Below are 19831 nucleotides of genomic sequence, written 5' to 3' on the forward strand. Positions count from 1 at the left end.
TAGAAATGAGGAATACTTATTTTCAGTAGTAGAGAAATCTTGCTTGAACTCTTCGATTAAGTTTAACCATGTTTATTTACTGTCTTTTTTTTTTTTCATATAAAACTGAATTTTTGGTTAGATGGATGATGCGAGAGAGAAAATATATCATGTAAAACAAGTGTCTTTTCCCTTTTGCAGTCCGATGTCGACAATGACCTGGTTGGAGATTCCTGTGATACCAATCAGGACAGGTATGCTGTGAGAGAGCCTAGTCCTGAGATGAAGCATGCTGCTGATTCTTGAGAGCTGTAATCCCTCAGGATAGCCTGGATTTAATTCCGGAGAGAAGTTATTTCAAAAACAGTGTTAGGATTTATTAGCCTTGTTCACTTCCCTGTGTGAGTACTATGGTGAAGCCTTCACCCTTATAGCCATTCACACAGGCTTCCTCTGAGTTCCTGTGGAAGTGGCATTCAAGCAGTTCTCTGACTGTAAAACCCAGAGCACTGCTCAGAGCTTCTCAGTGAGAAAATGTCTTTCCTTTTTCCCTTTATTTTTCATTCCTCTTTTATTTCTCTGTTTCCTTAGCGGAATTTTCACAGTTAAAGGCTCTGTGTTTTTCCTTAAGAATCTAGTGTTGCAGAAACAAAATTTTATTATTAAGTGTAAGACACTTAGAGAGTTTGCTTTAGCACAGCAAGACTGACAAGGATCCTCTGTCTATGGCTTTCACATGCCTTGGGCATTCACAGGAGCCCATCTCATGACAAATGGCATCACTTGTCTGGAAGCAGCTTCTGCATAGCCAGTTTAAGGTTATGTGCACCTCCCATGTTCACCTCACAGCGAGAGGCTACGGAAATGATAAGTCCTGTGCTGTCACAGCATTCCATCAGCCACAGACAGCTGCAGGGTTTCACCCCAGGGCCATTGGTGGGTGCTGCTGTCTGCGAAGGGACCTGCAGGGAGCCCACTTCCATGTCTCTGCAGGGATCATTCCCAGTCTTGGGCTAGTACCTCCCAAGGCCATCAGCATTTTACTCTTAAGTTGATATGTCTTTGTTCTTTTTCCTGTTTTAAAAAACGGACTTCACTAATAAACTTCACTAATGTGTGTGAAGCACATGTATGGTGCTTATTGCATTTTATCTCAATATCGTGCAAACATTGATTACTCTGACCCTAAAATTAAAGCACATTTCTTAAGCAGGGAGAGGTATGTGGGAATATTCCTACCTATAAACCATAGCATGACCTTAATTTGGCTGCAGGTGACTTCTGCTTCTTATTCTGCTAAAAAGAAGCTGCTGAGGGAAAATGGGCCTGCTAATTGCTAGAAAGCAATTTGGTTTTGGCGTGGATACAAAACACAGCACACTTCAGGCAGTTTTTCTTCAGGGATGCACTTAACAGTTGGGATGGAGAAGTTATGTAGCCACCCCATAACTTCTTGAACCTTCTTCTGTAGTCTGTGTCCCTGTGGACACAAGACCCTGTGGTGGCTCTTCACTAACTAACTGAACTGAGTAACTAGCTGATGCAGCCATGGCTGGAGGGAGCTACAGACTTTTCTCTTCTATTTCTTACTGCATGATGGCAATCATTCAGTTTGAAAAACACGTTCAAGGCCATAGAGTCCAAGTACTAACGTAGCAGTGCCAAGTCTGGCACGAAAAAGTTGCTATGCAGGAGGGTGAGAACAGTGCTTGTTTTTAAATAAATCTGATTTCAGGTGCTCATGTAGAGTCTCTCATAAAGTTTCATTCACACTCACACCTGCATGTTCATGAGCACTAAGACAAATAGGCACATGTGTACATAAGACAAGGGACCTGGTGTCTAGCTCTTGCTGTCTCCTGAGTGCTCTTAATTGGTGAAGCTGCACTTGTTGGATGTGCCTTACACACCCTTTAGGAGTGAACATTGAATGGGTCTTGGGCTCCAGTATGTTTCCCACACCATGTAAGGCTTATTTTTCTTTTCTGTCAGTATTGTTATAGCTCCTGGCATGGTCTTTGCTCTCCTGACACCTTATCTTATCTGAGCCTCTTTGTTCCTGCTCTCCTTTGCAGTTCAGCCACCTGAGCAAAAACAGGCTGTGTTGCCCACTGGTCTGCTTCCAGCTCTAGAGCTGCCACTGGTGTGTTTCCCCCTCAGCTGTCCATGCTGTTCCCTCTGCAGAGGCAGGAGCTGATGCTGGCATACCATTTCTTTTTTCTTTCTGTACTTGCAGTGATGGTGATGGGCACCAGGACAGCACAGACAATTGCCCTACTGTGATTAACAGCTCCCAGCTGGACACAGATAAGGACGGGCTGGGTGATGAGTGTGATGATGATGATGATAACGACGGCATTCCTGACCTCTTGTCCCCGGGCCCTGACAACTGCAGGCTGGTCCCCAACCCAGGGCAGGAAGATGATAATGGTAAGATGGGCCTTCAGGAGCCATTTTGATTCTCAGGCACTGCATTCATCTCCAGACTGTGTGCACCAGGATGCAACACAGTCATTATCGATGCATACACTCTTCCCAGGAACAACAGCAGCATTCATGGCCCTTTAGCCAAAACCGAGGCACTTCCTCAGGCACTACAGCCAGCAGGGCTGATGCTTTGCCTGCTTCTTGGACACCCTAATCCCATGCTTGGGCCAACTTGCTGCACCATAAATCTCCTCTCATTTTTCTGATGCATTCAGGTGATGGAGTTGGCGATGTCTGTGAGTCTGATTTTGACCAGGATACAGTGATTGATCGGATCGATGTGTGCCCTGAGAATGCAGAGATCACCTTGACAGACTTCAGGGCCTATCAGACAGTGGTGTTGGACCCAGAGGGGGATGCACAGATTGATCCCAACTGGGTGGTTCTGAACCAGGTAAAAATAGATTTGGTCTTTCTTATCTGTCTGTGAAAGATCATTTGAAAACCACAATAAAATCGGCTCTGCAATTGCTGGACCTCTGGCAGACATGAAAAGTGGAAGCTGTTGGTTAGTAAACTATTTCCATGAGTAATAACAAACGAATTTTCCTTTTGATAGCCTTCAAGCTATCAAAATTGATGCTCTAAAACAACTAAATCTAAAACAGCTACATGCTGGCTTATTCTGGGTGGATTTCACTGCTGTCAGAAGGCAGACATGTTACCCTGTTGAAATATTTCTGCAGCAAACAAGTTTCATTAATCCTTCCCATAAGTTAAAAGTCTGACATGCTAAATAACAGAGCATTTCATAGAATGGTTTGGGTTGGAAGAGACCTCAAAGTTCATCTCATTGCAATCACTAACCAGGTTTCTGAGAGCTCCAGCCAGCCTTGAACACTTCCAGGTTTTGGGGCATCTCTGGGCAACCTGTTCCAGTGCCTCACAATCCTCATTTTTTTTCCATACCTAATCTAAACCTACTTGGTTTTACTTTGAATCCATTGCCCCTTGTCCTGAAACTCCATGCTCTTGGTAAAATATCCTTCTTCATCTTTCTGGTAGGCTCCGTTCAGGCACTGAAAGGCCACAATTAGGTCATTCTAAAGCCTTCTCTTTTCCAGGCTGAAAAAATCAGATTCTCTCAGCCCGTCTTCATAGCAGAGGTGCTCCATCCCTCTGATCATCTTGGTGGCCTCCTCTGGACTCCCTCCAGCAGGTCCATGTCCTTCCTGTGCTGGGACCCCAGAGCTGGATGCAGCACTTCAATACTCCTAGATAGAGTCCAGTAATTTATTTACAGTAACAAATTTTAGCCTTCAGGAGGCTAATGTGTTACGAGTCACAGGGTACATGCAGTTTTTTTCCATAGCAAAAGTCTCTGCCAAGCCAGCTGGGATGTATACATATTCCTTAACCCAGTCCTGGCAGTCATTTTAATCCTGAACTCCGTGATCCAACTGTATGAGCTAAGCCTAGGAAAAGCTCTCTTCCTCCCACAACCCACTTCCCTCTTCCCCTGCACCCCAGTTTTGGCAAGATTCAGATTTCCAAAAGGTTGTGGTAGAGAAAGAAAGAAAAATACTGGTATGACTAATTCTGCACTAGGAAAACTGACAAATCTTTCCCAACTCAGGCCATGCAAGCAGCTGAAACATTACTATTTGATTATAGTTCTCATTGATTTTAGTTCAGAAGTACAAGTGTGACAGAGATGTTGTGAGCAAACAGAAGAAAGGCATGAAGGAGGTGCTAGAGGGAGACCAGGCTCAGCCAATCCAGCTTGCAACACATACTAACCACCCCGAATTTACCCTTACAGGGGATGGAAATTGTGCAGACTATGAACAGCGATCCTGGCCTTGCTGTTGGTATGTAGCCTCTTCTGAGATTCAAGTTTTGCAGCAGAAAATGCACAGAATATGAACATGTGTTCTGCAGAACCGTTTTTAACTTGTGTGTACCCTTAGGTTACACGGCTTTTAACGGCGTTGACTTTGAGGGCACTTTTCATGTGAACACAGTGACAGATGACGACTATGCTGGCTTTATTTTTGGTTATCAAGACAGCTCTAGCTTTTATGTAGTAATGTGGAAACAGACGGAACAGACGTACTGGCAAGCGACTCCCTTCCGAGCTGTTGCAGAGCCCGGCATTCAGCTAAAGGTACCGGTGGTGGCTCCTAGCTAAGGACACAGTGCTCTCTGCAGCCTGGCCATGCCATCTTGCCATGTGCTGGCTGTGGGCTAGGTCATCATGCCATGTGTAAGCCCAGCCACTGCACTGCATGTCAGCTGTGCTGCCTGACTGCTATTCTCTACTGGCAACTGCTGTCAAAGCGGTTAAGTCAGGCAGCTGCCACACAGCCCTTTTAATAGCACTGTTTTTTAAGGAACTTCATATCGCCTTTCTGATCAGCTGGAGCATTTAGTCTGTGCAGTGATTGTGCTCTGACCCTTACTGTCAGATTGCCTCCTTTTCCTCCTGTCCAGGTACCCAGCTGGTTGCTTTGTCCACGTAGGCAGTGGCTGTGGCTGTAGAACAGAAGTTAGGGGCCTGTTAGCAGCAGAGAGGATGCTTCTGCAGACCTGCTTCTCCCAAAAAAAAAAACCAACCAACCAAATAACCACCCCCCCCCCCCCAAAAAAAAAAAACAACCAAAAAAAACCAGCCTTGGCTCCTGAAAGTGACTTTTCCCTGTAGTCAGTGTTGGAAAATTATATTTTTGCAGGCTGTGAAATCCAAGACAGGTCCTGGCGAGCACCTGCGGAACTCCCTCTGGCACACAGGGGACACCAATGATCAGGTCAGGCTGCTGTGGAAGGACCCCCGAAATGTAGGGTGGAAAGACAAAGTCTCCTATCGCTGGTTCTTGCAGCACAGACCTCAGATTGGTTATATCAGGTAAGAGAGGAAAGGACAGATAAGGTGAGTACAGATACATGTCTGCCTAAACTGTAGTTTCTCAACACCTGACTCAGATGATAATCTGAGAATTTGTATTATGTCTGGGCTTTGTACTGATGAAGCCTTATAACAAATTAGACTTTCATAATTCAACCTGCAGCTCTTTTCCTAGACAATTCCATGTTAAACCTCTTTGTATGAACCATCTGTCTCTTTTAACTGTGCCTTACCCTGATGAGCTCTTTTCTGGCTCTAACACTTTGTTTTCCAAGCTACTGTTGGCCACTGATCTGAAAAGCAATATATTCCAAATTTTCTTAATTTTGATATTTTAGAATATTTTTGTTGGTATTGGGATAGTTCATTTATATATTCTAGGATAACAGAATAAAAGTTGTCCACTTAAAAGTTGCGATTCTAACTAACAAGTAATTATCCTCATGTGATAGATTCGAGATTACTCAGCATATAGTCAGAAAGTTTGTCAAAGATTTGTAAAGCATGTTATATATTCTTTTTTGGGGTCTTCTTTGTAAAAAATGTTAATAATATTAAAAAATCACCATTCAGGATGAAACATTTTACCCTGCAACATCCAGCAGAGAAATCAGCAGGAATTATACTTGTAGATCAAGGCTGATGTCAAAATGCAAAAAACTAACTGCCCTGGCATGATCATCTCAGGTCTTTCAATCTTATAATAGAACATAAATATGGGTAAATCAGCTTTTCTTCAAGAAAATCAGCACCTTGTAGTTGAGATGTAGTAGCTTGATAGTGTAATTATTCCACTTCTCTAGTGCAATCATCAACTTCAATGGTAAGTGGAGTGAGCATGACTGACTTTTACACTTAAATGGATTAAGAACGTTTATACTGTCAATTATTGTGCCCTAGCCACAGGGCAGTAGTGAAGAGATCTTGGGTGACAACTTACATTTAGACCAAGAAGTTAGTGAAGCTGCTGCATGAGCAAACATCTCCTATGGCTGCAGTCTCTCCAACCAGCCTAAGTAATGCTCCCTGTAACGGGGAAAGGTAGTACAGTCTGTGTCACAGAATCCTTTAAAACTAAAGGCAGACAGGCCTGAAGCAAGCCTCTGTCAGCTCTCTGTCCACTCTCACTGCAGTCTGGTTAGGCCACAGACCACTGTGTGTCTAGCAAAGGTTTTCTGAGGCTTCAGGGAAGCCTAGGAAAAAGTCAGTTGAGCCAGCCCCTCCCATGGTAATTTGCACGACAGGTTCTATTCATTGTACAGATACTTCTGAACTGCCTCAGCAAATTAGTAAATAAAATCAGAAACATAACAGGAATTTCCCCCCCCCCCCCCTTATTTAATGATAATACATAGGAACTTTCATTCCTCTCACCATTTACTTTTTACTTGTATGCAGAAATGTATCAGCAGTATCCTCATCCACAACAGGGCCCTCCAGGCTCATTGTCCTCTAGGTCATTTACCCAGTATCCCATGGGCTGAGGATTTGATGTGGGCAGTGCTGTAACAAACAGCTCAGCTGGCTCCACTGTGGTCCTGCTCAAGCCCTCAATACAGAGCACACACCGGGAAGCTGGTAGGGCACAGCTTCCACAGGGCTATTTGGGAATTTGCTGATGGGTTTTATAACAAGATCAGCAAAACAGTTCCTGGAGTTAATCATATTCACATTTTTAAAGAAATCTCACAGACAAGTTTAAGATCACAATGGTTTATTTGAAACTTTTCCTATTACAAAAAAGAAAGGTTAAGCTTCAAACTTCAACTAACTATGCAAGACAATATCCATCTAGCCCTGTTCAACTGGTCTAGTCTGGTTCTCCTATCACTATTGACGGTGGAAAATTTCAAGAGCTAAAGCACTCAGTTGGACTGACTACAGAAAATAAAAACATTCCAAAGCTTTTTTAGCATATGTAGAAACCCCTCACAAGGTCCTCCCTTGTCTGGGTCTTGCCAGCATGCAGCATTGCTCCAGTTCCCAGCTACACAGGAGCTACCTTAACTGCTTTTTCTCTCCTGGGCTAGATGGGAGGGATAACACATCCAAGAATAGAGTCTCCATGGATAACAGTATTACTTTCAGGAATGTTGCAGCTTTAGAAAAGACCTAATAGACCTTCTGTTTGCTTTCATTAAGGGCAAGATTTTATGAAGGCTCTGACCTAGTGGCAGACTCTGGTGTAACTATAGACACCACAATGCGTGGCGGACGGCTTGGAGTTTTCTGCTTCTCTCAGGAAAATATAATTTGGTCCAACCTGAAATATCGCTGCAATGGTAATGTTCCTCTTATGCCATTTTAGCTAACAACTAGCAAGTGACAGTGAAGAACCAGTAGTAAGGCTGTTGGATTAAGCCATTTAGCATTTTTTCCTTTGCTCTTCCTTTACAAGTTATTCACAGCTGTGAAATGCCTCCCCTGACACCAGCAGCACACCGCAGCCCAGCCTGACAGGAACTAACACCTCACAGCTGCTCCTCCAAGAGCAGTCACTCTGCTACAGAGAATGTGCCATCTGAGGGGAATAGCTGTCATCAGAGAATTAGGAATGTTATATAAAACCAGCTGACTGTGAGAGCTGTACACACACAATAAATATAATAAGTACACTGACACCATCATGTATGTAGATGCCTTGAGCTTTGAATACAAGGTGAAATACACCTGGAGAGCCAGGGACCTCAGACTTCACTGTCCCTTGTGTACTTGCTGGCTGGTCCTGTGTGTAGGGGGATAAGATCATAAGATGCCTTTCCTCCCATGTAGGAATGCTCCCGATTCTGTGGGAGTGTGCTGGCTCACTTCCCTTGGGGCAAGAGCCTTTTAGCTTAGCCCTGATCATCCATTATATAAAGTAACTCAAACGTTTGTCACTCACACAGAAGCTGATCATTTCAGGGTATTTCTGTCCCAGAAGCAGTTTAGGTAACTGTCCCTCCTCCTCTAAGCATCCATACCCAGCCTTTGGAAAACAGTCTACCAGCCAAGTTGGAATAGTTTCCTTGTCTGCTTTCTGTGGATCTGAGAAGCCCAATCCAGGACTGCAGGGGACCTGGCCACTCTGTGGCCTGTTATGCTGATGGACGCTGGCATTTGGACGCTTAGTACACTTAGGCTGGCTCTTGGAGGTCACAGTTAAATAGGAACTTCTCGACAGTAGTGCTTACAAATAAAAATTACTTGGTAACTATTTTCCACAGCATTGTGGTTTCCAGAAAGCGTGTATCAAAGCTGCCACTGAGTCACACTTACACGGCAGTGAGCAGGCAAGTGGCATTGCTGCAGGAGCTACATGAAGCCAATGAAATCCACTCAAAAAGACTCTAAAGTCCCACAGTATCTCTATTTTCATAGCAGAGAAGTTCCTACATTATGCAGAAAAATTCCTGTCAAGCCTTTTAAAAGTGCTCAACAAAAAGCAAAGGACTTACCCCCTTTTTCTACATACTGTGTGTTTATACATGTGTCCTGGGTTTTTTTCTCTCCTACATGAGAGTGAAAATAATCAGAGTGAAGTTGAGGTCATGCAGTTGAGCTTTGTTGCTGTGGCTCCATTGCTGGCTGCAGCTTTGACTCTATAGTTGCTCTGTGGCTGTCCAGATAAAATGTTTTTGAATCCGGCAAAGGCAGACTGTAAATAACACTTCAAACAGAACTGTAGCTTCTCTTATGACACTGATCCATCTCCAGCTCCTTTGTCCAAGTCTCAAGTCTTTATGCCAGTTGCTATTAGTCCTGGGGGTTAATGCTTTTTGCTCTTCTTGTGGCCTGGGAAACCATCACCGGGAAGTTGAATTGGATACATGAGAAATAGAGATGCCGATGCTACAAATGTGTCTGGCATTCAAAGCAAGACAAGCACTTGCCTTTCTAGTCAGTGTTTATTGATAAAAATTTAAGACTGCTAGCCACAAAGTTTTCAGAGATACGTAATTTGAAGATTGATAGTACTCCTTTGTGGGCTGGCACTGTAGCATGCACTGTCTTGTTAGCCTCTGTGTTTTTCAGTGGTGTACAGCTAAAACTGAAAACATTCCCTGTTCATTCTTAATGTGTAAACAGACGAGAATCGTGTTACCAAAAGCGTGGGTAATTTAAGTGCTCCTTAATTTTGTCAGAAGAGATTAAACTTTTGCCTATTTTCCTGTTTTCAGACACCATCCCAGAGGACTTCCAAGAGTTTCAAGCGCAGCAGTTTGGTGTTGGGGATATTTAAAAAGTAAAAGCAAACTAACATTGCTATTGCAAACAGTAAAACAATGTATTTTAAATCCTTATATGATTTTTGTTGTCAGAGTGCACACCGCAGCTTTGTTCTCATTGATGTGACTATGTCAGACTTTTTTTTGTATAAAAATGAAAATAAAAAGGAGACAAAGTAGATTTGGGCCTCACTTATTTTCAAACTTGCCCTAAAATCTAGAGAGCAGCATGTGAATGGAGTGACAAGTTGCTTAAAACACTCTCAAGAAAAATTTGAATCTATTGCCTTCTTGAATTCAGTATTAAACGGGGTGGGGGTAAAGAGTGAAATTTTCTCTACCTTGAATGTGTTATAAACAACAGGTTGCATCTGGTAACGAAGTGGTTCAGAGCTGTTTGGCTGAAGCAAGTAGTACCTTTCCAGTCCTCCTAGGAATAGATTGTATCTCCTTTAGGACATTTTAAGGCCTTTGAAGACTCTTACCTGTGTCAGACCTCCTCTTAAGCAATGTATTAGACCCCTCACAACCAAAAACTATGGACATCACACACTGGGAAAGCAAAGAAGCTGACAGCAGAGCATTGTAGTCACATCTTATGACTTGCATGTGACTAAAACAGACAAACAAAAAGACTACAGAGATAATAAATGCAGAATCACCTAGATAAAACAATCGTAATTTTCACACACACAAAGCCAGGCTTTGATCTGTCGCCAGAGCTGAGTTCTCTTGGCAGGTACTGCAATACTATGCAAAGAAGTCACCAAACTAAAACCTCAAAACATTGCATTAAGCCTTAGTAATCATTAGGAAAGGACTGAAAACAGAAAGCCAAAAGAAACTGTATCACAATCTAAGCTGAAATGCAGAAAGGTGTTAATACAGTGTGCATTTTTACTACATTCTCTTTCCAAATGGAGCTAAGAAGGGAGGGAGGACAAGCTCCAAGGACTGGTGAATAGAAAGGACAGTTACTTTAATGACAACTATATACTTTTAAAATAACTGTAGGGTAATGACTTTTAAAAGGACAGTCAGAAATGCTACTTCAGCCTGGAGGGAGGGAAAAGGAAGAAACACAAAGTGAGGAAGTGCAAGTGAGAGTTTTAAAATCAGAAGTAACCCTGGGAAAATGAACAGTCCGAGCACCTTCCCAGCACAAGAACAGAGGGAGAATGCTGAGTTAAATTATCAGGTGAGAGCACCAAACAACAAAAAAAATTTCTTGTTCTCAGTAAAATAAAAATAGCCTTAAAAATATTTTACAATATATCAGAGGCTTACAAGCTATCAGAAGCTTTAACTATTGGCAGAATTTTCACACAGGCTCCTCCATCATTGCCAAAGTTTCCGGAAGCAGGGTGGCCCTAAGAGCTGTCCCACGAGGATCCCAGAGTCCCACTACAAAAGGCACGATGCACAATTCCTTTGGTTCAGTGCTTCATGATGAAAGGTCCTCCAGTTTCAGTCCTCCTTTTTCCTTGGCATCACTAAACCAAACCACTCACCAGATGTCTGAGGACTAAAAGGCTATTTACTTTGGAGCAACACAGAGGGCATTGTCAAATTATGCTTAATAGATGACAAAAAATGTCTTTTATCAGCTGAGCATGGGCTATAACTGCAGTATTGTTCATTTATGAAGGAGCACACACACTGTAAAACAAATTTACATCTTCCCATGATACATTTGCATTTCACCAGAAGAAGCTCCTTCTCCAGGCAGAAACCTTCTCTGTATGATCTGGGCACAGCCTGAGCAGAAGGCAGTCAGTACACTCACCCACACCATCGCTGCAGAACACGTGGGCCTGCAGTGCTCACATTTTGCACAAGTGGTCTCCTCGCAGTGGACACAACAGGCCTGGCCCACCCTGACCTGTCTGAAGCATGGGCAGCACACACCAGCTCCATCAGAACACGATTGCACTTGGCCTTCAAAGCCTTGCCAGGCTCCAAAGCTCTGCTCAGCCCCTCTGTCTGCAGCCAGAGTCTCCTTCTGCTACAGTTGCTGGGAGGGAGCAGCCTGGCCCTTTGCCTTATCAGCTGGCTTACCACCATGGAGCTTGCCTGTTTCTAGGCTTTCTCCAGTCCATGGCCACTGGAAGCTGGAAGGTGAGATACAGGCTCTGGCTCTCATGCTGTTGCCAAAGGTAACTGTGCGAAGCTGTGAGCCTCGAACCGCGCTGACAGAAAACGCAGTGCTGACATCCACAGATAAAAGTTACAAGTCAGACAGCCAGAATTTTCATTTCAGAAGGTGCTGTTGGGACCTTATGATGGGCTGGAGCTTACTGTGTCTGTTACATTGATACACCAACTGCTGAGCAGCCTAAAAGCTCAAGAGTGAAGCCAGCTGTAGTAAACATTTGTCCCAAGATCACAGTCTGGGCTTGGGAAACCTTCTGCCTCTCACATTCTCATCAGAGATTTAAATGGGGACTGCACAAAGTGTTTAAACAAGCTTGTTTAGCACCACAACCCCTTTCTGGATTATTGTGCAACACAGACATAGCTCCATGTGTGGCCTCTGGCAAGCGAAGACGCTGCAATCCCACATCTTTAAATCTGAACATGTAACTCGCTCTTGACCCCACCGCCTGCACATCAGGGCTGCACTCAGCTGGAGCAGCAGCTGTAACTACTTTGGAGTTGAGAGTCCTGCAGCTTCTCTACTAGGATCCACCCTCTCAAGAAAGGTTAACTCTTTCCTGTGTGCTACTAACACTATGCCAAACATACTTTAGGTGCTTCTGCTCCCTGAAGACCATCTGGTTGGAATCGCGAGGAGGAAACATCCTGCCAGGATGCTGCAGTGTTGGGTGAGGGCAGTGTGGGCAGACTGGTGGGAGGTGGAGCACAGACACTTTGCTGTTTCAGTCCCAGGGCACCACTCAGAAACCGGTCTCTGCCTTGCTCCTACGTCCAAAAACACACCCTCCAAACTCCATGCACCAGAGCTCTCTCATGCACCAAGAGCTGCACAGAGAATAGCAGCTTGGTCAGCAGTTTCTCAAAACCACAGGGAACTGTGTCCTAGTGCAGGTCTGGTCAGCTCTCCAGCATGGGTGCACCAGTACCAGGAGGCAGCCTGCACCTGGCACATGCTGAAACAGGACGTGGACGGTGAGAGGGGGGGAACCACCACCTGCGAAGATAAAGCGCTTTCCCTGGTGTGGATCTCAGCATGTCAAATTAAACAGCTGCCCACCCCACCATCTGGGCAAGTGAGGGGGGGAAAAAAGAAAAAAAACAGAAATCTGTGTCTCAAACAGCTGCACAGTGCTTCAGTGCTACATCAGCCTTGAAGATGTTTTGTTTGCACTGGCAGGGTATCTTCCACATCTCAGGAGCTGGATTGTACAGAACAGATGCCATAGACAAATCTGTGCAATCTGCCATCATCCAATATCACACACCAGAGAATACAAAAACAACATGGACACTGAAGGACTAATAATCTCCAGAGCAGCATTTTTTGCTAGACAACATTGAAATTTAGTGAAAAAAAGATCAATTAATTTACTTTTACTGGCTCAGTAACTGTATAGCTCATATATTTAGATTATTTTTTAAGTTTCTTCTAGAATGAATTGACTTTGCAACTTTACTGTATCACAACCGTTTCAAATGTAAGAAAAATTTTATTGGTCCATTAAACATTAAATCTATAACAATACATTCACTCAGTATACAAAAGGAAGTGTCCATAAAAACCATTAACATGCTAAAAAGGCAAAGCTGTTGACTATTTTACAGGTAAGATCTTACAATTCTGGAATCTTTACCAATCCTTAAAAGTCAAACTGTTACATTTACTAAAGACCACAACATTTGCAAAAAAGTTAAACAGACTAGCAAACTTCCACTTCACTGGGCTACAGCATAATAAAATAAAACCACACATACACACCAAAAAGTTCCCTTGAGATATTAAGAACCTGGAAAAAGACTAATTAAAATCCCCTCACCATTAAGAAAATGTGTTTATATTTTGACTATTTTGCATCCAGCTTTTGAACATGGCATGTAAGAGACGGAACACCACGCATCAGTGGTGAACAAAAAGCAGACACTGAACCCAATATGCTCCTAGTAAATATTTTCTCAGCTCGTATATTAGACTTAATAGAAGTTAATTCTCCGCACTTTAAGTCTGCATGGATGTCCAAAGGACACCTAAGCACCTGGACTTGTATCGGTAAGAGGAAATCTAAAGCTATGGTATGTCCAATGATCCATTATTTCCCCATAGCTTTCCAAAATTCTTGGCTTTGCACTTTCTTCTTGGCTTCACGCTGAGGCTTCTTTGGCAAAAGCATGGCTGCAGTGCTGCACTCTGCAGCTCTGGTGAGCAAAAGCCCTGGAAGCTTTAGGCTGCTGGAGTGGTTTCAAAGCTGATAAATATGGCTCTGAACAAGTCTGCGAAAATGTCTGTACACTACGCACTGGGAACGATCACAGACTGACAGGCAGCGGGGAAGCCAACGTGGCTTTTATCTGAAATAAACTCTAACTTTTTTAAAACATTATTGATCAGGCGTGGAAAGAATCAAATCCAGATTTGATAAGAACTCCTGAACAAATGGGATTTAAGGCCTTCTTGAAACCTACAGAATTTCCTTGGACATTAGAAAGCAGTCATTATGCCAGTCTCTCAAAGCTGCTGCTTCAAACTCTATACAGTGTGTCTACATCCCTATCCTGGGGCACTTGGACACACTGCCATGAGGATGTAGAAAATGCAGAGACATACCAGTTCCCAAGATATCCTGTTCTGAGTAAAAAAAAGTAACGTTTTCTAAGCACTTGACCCCCAGCATTTACTTGTACAGTCATGTGAGACATTGAATTCTAACTACTATTTACAAAACTGAAAACACAAGTAAAATGTCATGGTGTTCATTATGCGTTTCCCTCCCACAACAACTCATAGGCCACTTCAGAAAACAAAGAAGCAGTTTTCACAGAGGAAAACTGATCCAGGTAATAAACTATGCTCCTTGACTCTGCTTCAATGCTGCAGGTTGTCCTGCTGTGAAAAGGAAAGGATCAGTAAGACTTGGCAAACAAGTCTTTGCTAGTTTTTAGCACCAAATACATCCCATTTGACAGGCAGCAGGTTGTCTGGGAATGAAGGAGGTTTACACTGCCTTTAAAGAAAAAATCCAAGGAGAAAAAGGCAAGTAAAATGAGGAGATACAGCCTCCAAGCAAAAGACGTTGCTTCTAAAGCCCAGAAAGAAAATGAAAGCAAAATTTTAGCTCTGGATAACCTCAACTCATCTAGCCACAAAGGTTGGGGGTCTTGTGGTATTTTGTTTCATCAGCTTAGGAGAAAAACCTAACAGTTTATAAAATCTTTACAGCGCAGTTTAAAAACAGGCAATGGATTACTTTATTGCTGATTTGTTCAGATGCCCACATAATGTTGGCTTCTAGCCAAATTTCAAGCAGCGCTATCTTAAGTACCCAAATTTTCCTGATGTCATCATTCAAAGCCAAAGAACTGTTAAAAAACAGCTTTTTGACAAGTGCAATAGTTACTTCATTAATAGCAATGTTCTAGCCGAGAAATGGCTGCAGCAGTAGCTGACAAAGCAATTACACATGCATAATTTATAATCTCAAACCGCTTAAAGACTTGTAAAAAGGTGCTAAAACACTTAATAAATAAATAAATAGACATGCAGTGTTTATGATTCTGCGAGGGGACAAACCTTCTCTCTGGACTATGCCTACATTAGCAACACAATTCTGCATTTCAGAGGAAAGCAGCCCAACCCAGCCAGGATTTACCACATTAGCTGGGCACGTACAAGCTGTTTGAACCTCATGGAAATGCTTGAAGGAGAAAGCTGAGAGTAGGACAAACATGCAATACCTTCAATGTGTGATTGCAGTGGAGCTCCTTACTTGGCATCCAGCTGCAAGGGCTGCCTGCACACTCTGAGGAACTGTGGCAAACAGCAAACAAGCATACCCATCTGCTTTCCGCACATCCCCAGTAAAGTTTCATTGTCTCATTTGTTAGTCCAGTTACTTGGATGCAGACACTTGGTCTCTGAGTCTGTCCCACTTATTTTACCCCAAACATGAAACAGTCATGATTGCAGCTCCTGGTTGCCTTCACAAGGAAAAGTAAAATTGTTCCAGTCTCAGATGATAGTGCAGCAGCGAAGCCCCAAATAATCTTTCTGATAGCAAATTTGAAAAAGTAGAAGAAAAACAATAGAATTGTTTCATCTTCCCAGCAGGACTTCTGTGAACACTGTCTGTTCCTCCAAAGTCTATTAAAGGCAGCATTAGTCCAAATTTAAATAGAGGAAATTTAGTACACGACATGTTCTCTGGTCTTGCTGTCTTTGTAAGCTTCCTCACTTCACACACCCCAAAACCACTAGGAGCCAGAAGTGCTGCACTGTTTATATCTGGGAACAAATTCAATGAATAATCATGGTACAAGGCAGGATAGACACCGTGCAGTGAACTGCCTCAGCAGACAGTCACTGGGACTTTCAGGTACAGGGAGAGAAAGTTAACTGTTTACAGCTTAAATGTAAAACTAATCATTTATTTACAAAAGCATCAGGCTACTTGTGAGTTTTCCCACTTAATTTGCCACTGCACAGTAATACCTGAAGCAGTTTTATCCCCAGAGGTTTGTCAAGCGCAGATTGTTTGGTCTTCCACATGCACTTCGGGTCTGATTGTGCCTTGTACACACTGGTGTAAGATACAAGGCAGCATTACCCAGTCACAGGCTCAGTCCAGGTTTTCCAGTTCTAGTGCCAACTGAATTAATAGTTATCACAGCAGTAGGTATCAAGGCACTTCTTTAAAAGTTTTTTTTAAAAGCCCAATTGCATGAACTGTTTGTAATCCATGGGCTGGGAATTTGTTTCCTTGACCCGAGCCAAGAATTTTATTATGTAGTTGCACGTGGAAGTTCACAGTACAGATTTTACAGCAAACACTAAGGCTGTAATGTTTACCTGGCCAGCAGGATGCCTTGTCTTGGTGAGGAACTAGAGTCTTTACACACCTAAATGCTACCAGTTACTGGTTCCTTAGAAAGGCCTCGAAGTCCACAGCTGGATCTGAGGCATCATGGACCCACAGGCCTCAAAGTTATTTATTTTTGGGGGTTTTCCCCCAAACATGTGCTCAAAGTAGACAAAACTGTGTAAACAGGCACTGCCCTATTCCCATTCCATGTATACCTGCAGACCTAGATGCTTAAGGTCGATAGTTGATAGCAGGGAAGGATGAAGGAGCAGCTCATGAGGTGAGTGCTGTGTAAGAAGAATGGGTTCATACCTCACTGTGGACTTTCTTTTTACAGCCTTGTCTCTTCTGTACAAAACCTATTTCCCTAAACACAAATGGTAAAAAAAAAGAGCACAAAGAGGTGCAGAAAGCCCTGATGAAAACACTATATAGAATACATGTTTCTGTAAACAAGAACATCCAAGGACCAAGATCGGTGTTAAGATCATCGACATTTGTGATTGGGATGCCTGCTATCAGAACCAGACAACAGGAATCTTTCCCTGCCTTGTAACTTGACATAGGGTGTGCCTTCCTCTGTAAAGCTCCTTTCCCGAATTGTTCTGTTACAAGAAACATGGCTAATTCAGGGGAAAAAAACAAACAAACAAAAAAAACCCCAAACAAAACAAACTTAGTTTCTCATAGTACAACATATATGTCACTATGGGACTAGAAGGCAAATCTTGCATGCCTCTTAGGATCAGGCAAGGCATGAGCCTGCACTATTTCAGTTGCAGCACACAACTACAGCACTGGATCACAACTGTTTGTCAGATTGCAGCTGTGAGATAGGTGGGACAACTGTTAGTCATCACAGCCCTTCTCTTAGAGGTTGGACAGATAAATGCTTCTGGATTGAAAAAGCATTAATAAAGGCCTTTTTCAGCTGCAGAAGTATCTGCATAGCAAGACTCTAAACGCAAGCAGAAATGTTCTGACAGGTCCTCATACTAGCAGAGCTCTTGGCAGGATCAGAACCTCCCAGCAGAAGCAAAGGGAAAAAGAAAAACCTGCCTCCCTGTCCAGAGCTATTTGTTGCTTTTTTAACTCGCTGTCAAAGTCCAGCTTCAACTGCTATTTTTAACTCTTGGTGAAAACAAGAAGAACTCCAAGGCAGTCACTGTAGGACAGACTCCTCCTTCCCTCAGATCTCAGGACACATATTTTGAGGCTCTCATCATTGAGATAGGTGGCATAAGTAGACAGGACTGCAGACCTGAAGATTTTGTTTCAGGTAAGAGTGCACAGGGTGGGGAAGATGACACCCCTAGAAAGCACCAAACAGGACACAAGCCCTGGGATACCATAACAACAAGGCAGCTAAAAACAGTAATGAAAACAAGACCAGAATCAAGACCCAGTAAGTTAAGATTACTCATCAGGTGGGCATTAGCCATTAATTATTACAACAGAACAACTAAGGCATGCAAATCTTTTGGCCAACCCATTGGCCTCCACGTTGTGCTTTTCTTTGATTTGCAGAAAGCAGTGGATGAAGATTTAAGGCTCAATCATATTAAAAAAAAAAAAAAAAAGAAAGAGAGCTGCTAAATTGGTTGATATTTCGTACTGTACGTGTGTGTGAATATACATGTCAAGAGAAGACAGAAACCACCAGACTAGCTCAAGTCATAAATTCATCCCACCAGAATGCAGATATGAACTGTGGGGTTTCAACCTTTTTCAGCATTCAGGGCATTTGGGCTGTTGCTTTACCACCAAATCATCTGCTTAAATTAATATAAAAAAGGTGACAAGGTAGTGTTTCGTATCATCAAGTAATTTGTACTAAGGCAGCTGCTTGTTATATTTGTGTCTCCTGGTTTTTCTTTTCTGACTGCTTATTCCAGTGCTTAGAATAGGAGTTCTACAAAAGAATCTCTGTCTCCATTAATATACTGGTTGGCTAAGTCCCATCCCAACAGCAAAACTAATATCAACAGAGGAGTATAAAAATATAGCAGTTAGAAAAAATACTTTCCAACCAACACACAAGCAGAAAAGGATATATGACACACTATAGTCCTTTTCTGACCATCAATGCATATAAAATATTATAAAACTAGTCACGGAAACAGAACTGAAGACCACGGAGACCTTTAGACAGAAGCTGAAACAACAGAGCACAAAAGTAAATGAGCACCCCTCTTTTAAATTTAACAGCAACTGGCACTGCTCCTATAACTATTATTTTCTCAACAGCTAACAATGTGAATAAAGAATGTACCTTATCTTACATCCCCATGCAGTACACTCAATTTTTGAGCGACCTGGCAAAGCAAAATTGGACAAAATTCAATTTAAGAATTCGTGTGTAGAATTTCCCTTCAGTTTTTAACTGGGCTAAATCTGAATTGCATAAAATATCCAGGTGCCTTTAAAGTAATAATAGAATAAATACTATCATTGGTACATTCCTTTCTCAATCTAGGTATAAAATAACTTAATATATTTAATACTTAGATAAACAATTTTTAGTAGATGCTTTGGCAGTCAAATTTTATATATTCTCTTATTTCTACAGAAGTACTTAGATATGTTTTTGGAAAAAAATTATCTGGATACTACTTACAAGAATTATATGCTGTACAAAACAGCAGTCCAAATCATCACTGCAAACTGTAAAAGAAACAGTTAATGAAAGAGTATAAAAAGGAATGAATGCATATTTGCTGGAAACATTCATGGGAAGTAAGAAGATACCATCTGCACCATGAGTTTTTCTTTTCTTGTCGATGAAGCCAGAGAAGGATTGTCAGTTATTTGAAGAGTATTTCACTTATTCCAGTTTATGCATTATGTAAGAACTGTGTTTTCTACACACCACACATAAGTGTTGTAAAGTTTTGAAACAGATTTGTTCCCCTAGGCAATGTTTGTTCATGATAATAAAAAATGGTAAAAAAAGTCTTCAATCATTTGTTTAGTCTGACTAAAAGATAGTAATTGGTACATTATGATAAGTGGGTAACAGGTGTTTCCTCATTCCAAAAAAAAAAATAAAAGAGAGAAACTTAAAATTACGATTTAACTGTTCACACTGAGAACTCTCTGGTTGGGCAACAGAGTGGAGCAATAAGAGTCCATAAGTATAGACAGACACAAACCCAACAGGAGACCATCTTAATCCAGAAGATAGACCAGGTTCCAGTGAAGAATTTTTCAATCTGAGCACTTTCGTAACTGTTAAGGGAAAAAAAAAAAAAAAAAAAAAAAAGACATAAAAATCTTAACTAGGTTAACCCATAGAGGAAGCA

At 42.2% G+C, this 19831-nt stretch overlaps 2 protein-coding genes across 6 annotated transcripts in view; one reads left to right on the top strand and one right to left on the bottom strand.

Moving 5' to 3' along the window:
- Nucleotides 1-9700, top strand: part of THBS4 (thrombospondin 4) — a 47703-nt gene extending 38003 nt beyond the window's left edge. For all 5 annotated transcript variants that reach the window (XM_088156474.1, XM_088156476.1, XM_088156477.1 and 2 more), the window contains 8 exons: nt 181-233; nt 2216-2409; nt 2682-2860; nt 4229-4277; nt 4377-4573; nt 5139-5311; nt 7454-7593; nt 9472-9700. In XM_088156474.1, the coding sequence (XP_088012600.1) occupies nt 181-233; nt 2216-2409; nt 2682-2860; nt 4229-4277; nt 4377-4573; nt 5139-5311; nt 7454-7593; nt 9472-9533 (1047 nt within the window). In that variant the 3' untranslated portion in view covers nt 9534-9700. The remainder of the gene's footprint in view (nt 1-180; nt 234-2215; nt 2410-2681; nt 2861-4228; nt 4278-4376; nt 4574-5138; nt 5312-7453; nt 7594-9471) is intronic.
- Nucleotides 9701-13146: 3446 nt separating this feature from the next.
- SERINC5 (serine incorporator 5) overlaps nt 13147-19831 on the bottom strand; it is a 40545-nt gene continuing 33860 nt past the window's right edge. The window contains exon 12 of the mRNA XM_014881415.2: nt 13147-19757. Coding sequence (XP_014736901.1) covers nt 19610-19757 — 148 coding nt within the window. The 3' untranslated portion in view covers nt 13147-19609. The remainder of the gene's footprint in view (nt 19758-19831) is intronic.

This window comes from Sturnus vulgaris, chromosome Z (genome assembly GCF_052056855.1).
Source record: "Sturnus vulgaris isolate bStuVul1 chromosome Z, bStuVul1.hap1, whole genome shotgun sequence".
Taxonomy (NCBI): domain Eukaryota; kingdom Metazoa; phylum Chordata; class Aves; order Passeriformes; family Sturnidae; genus Sturnus; species Sturnus vulgaris.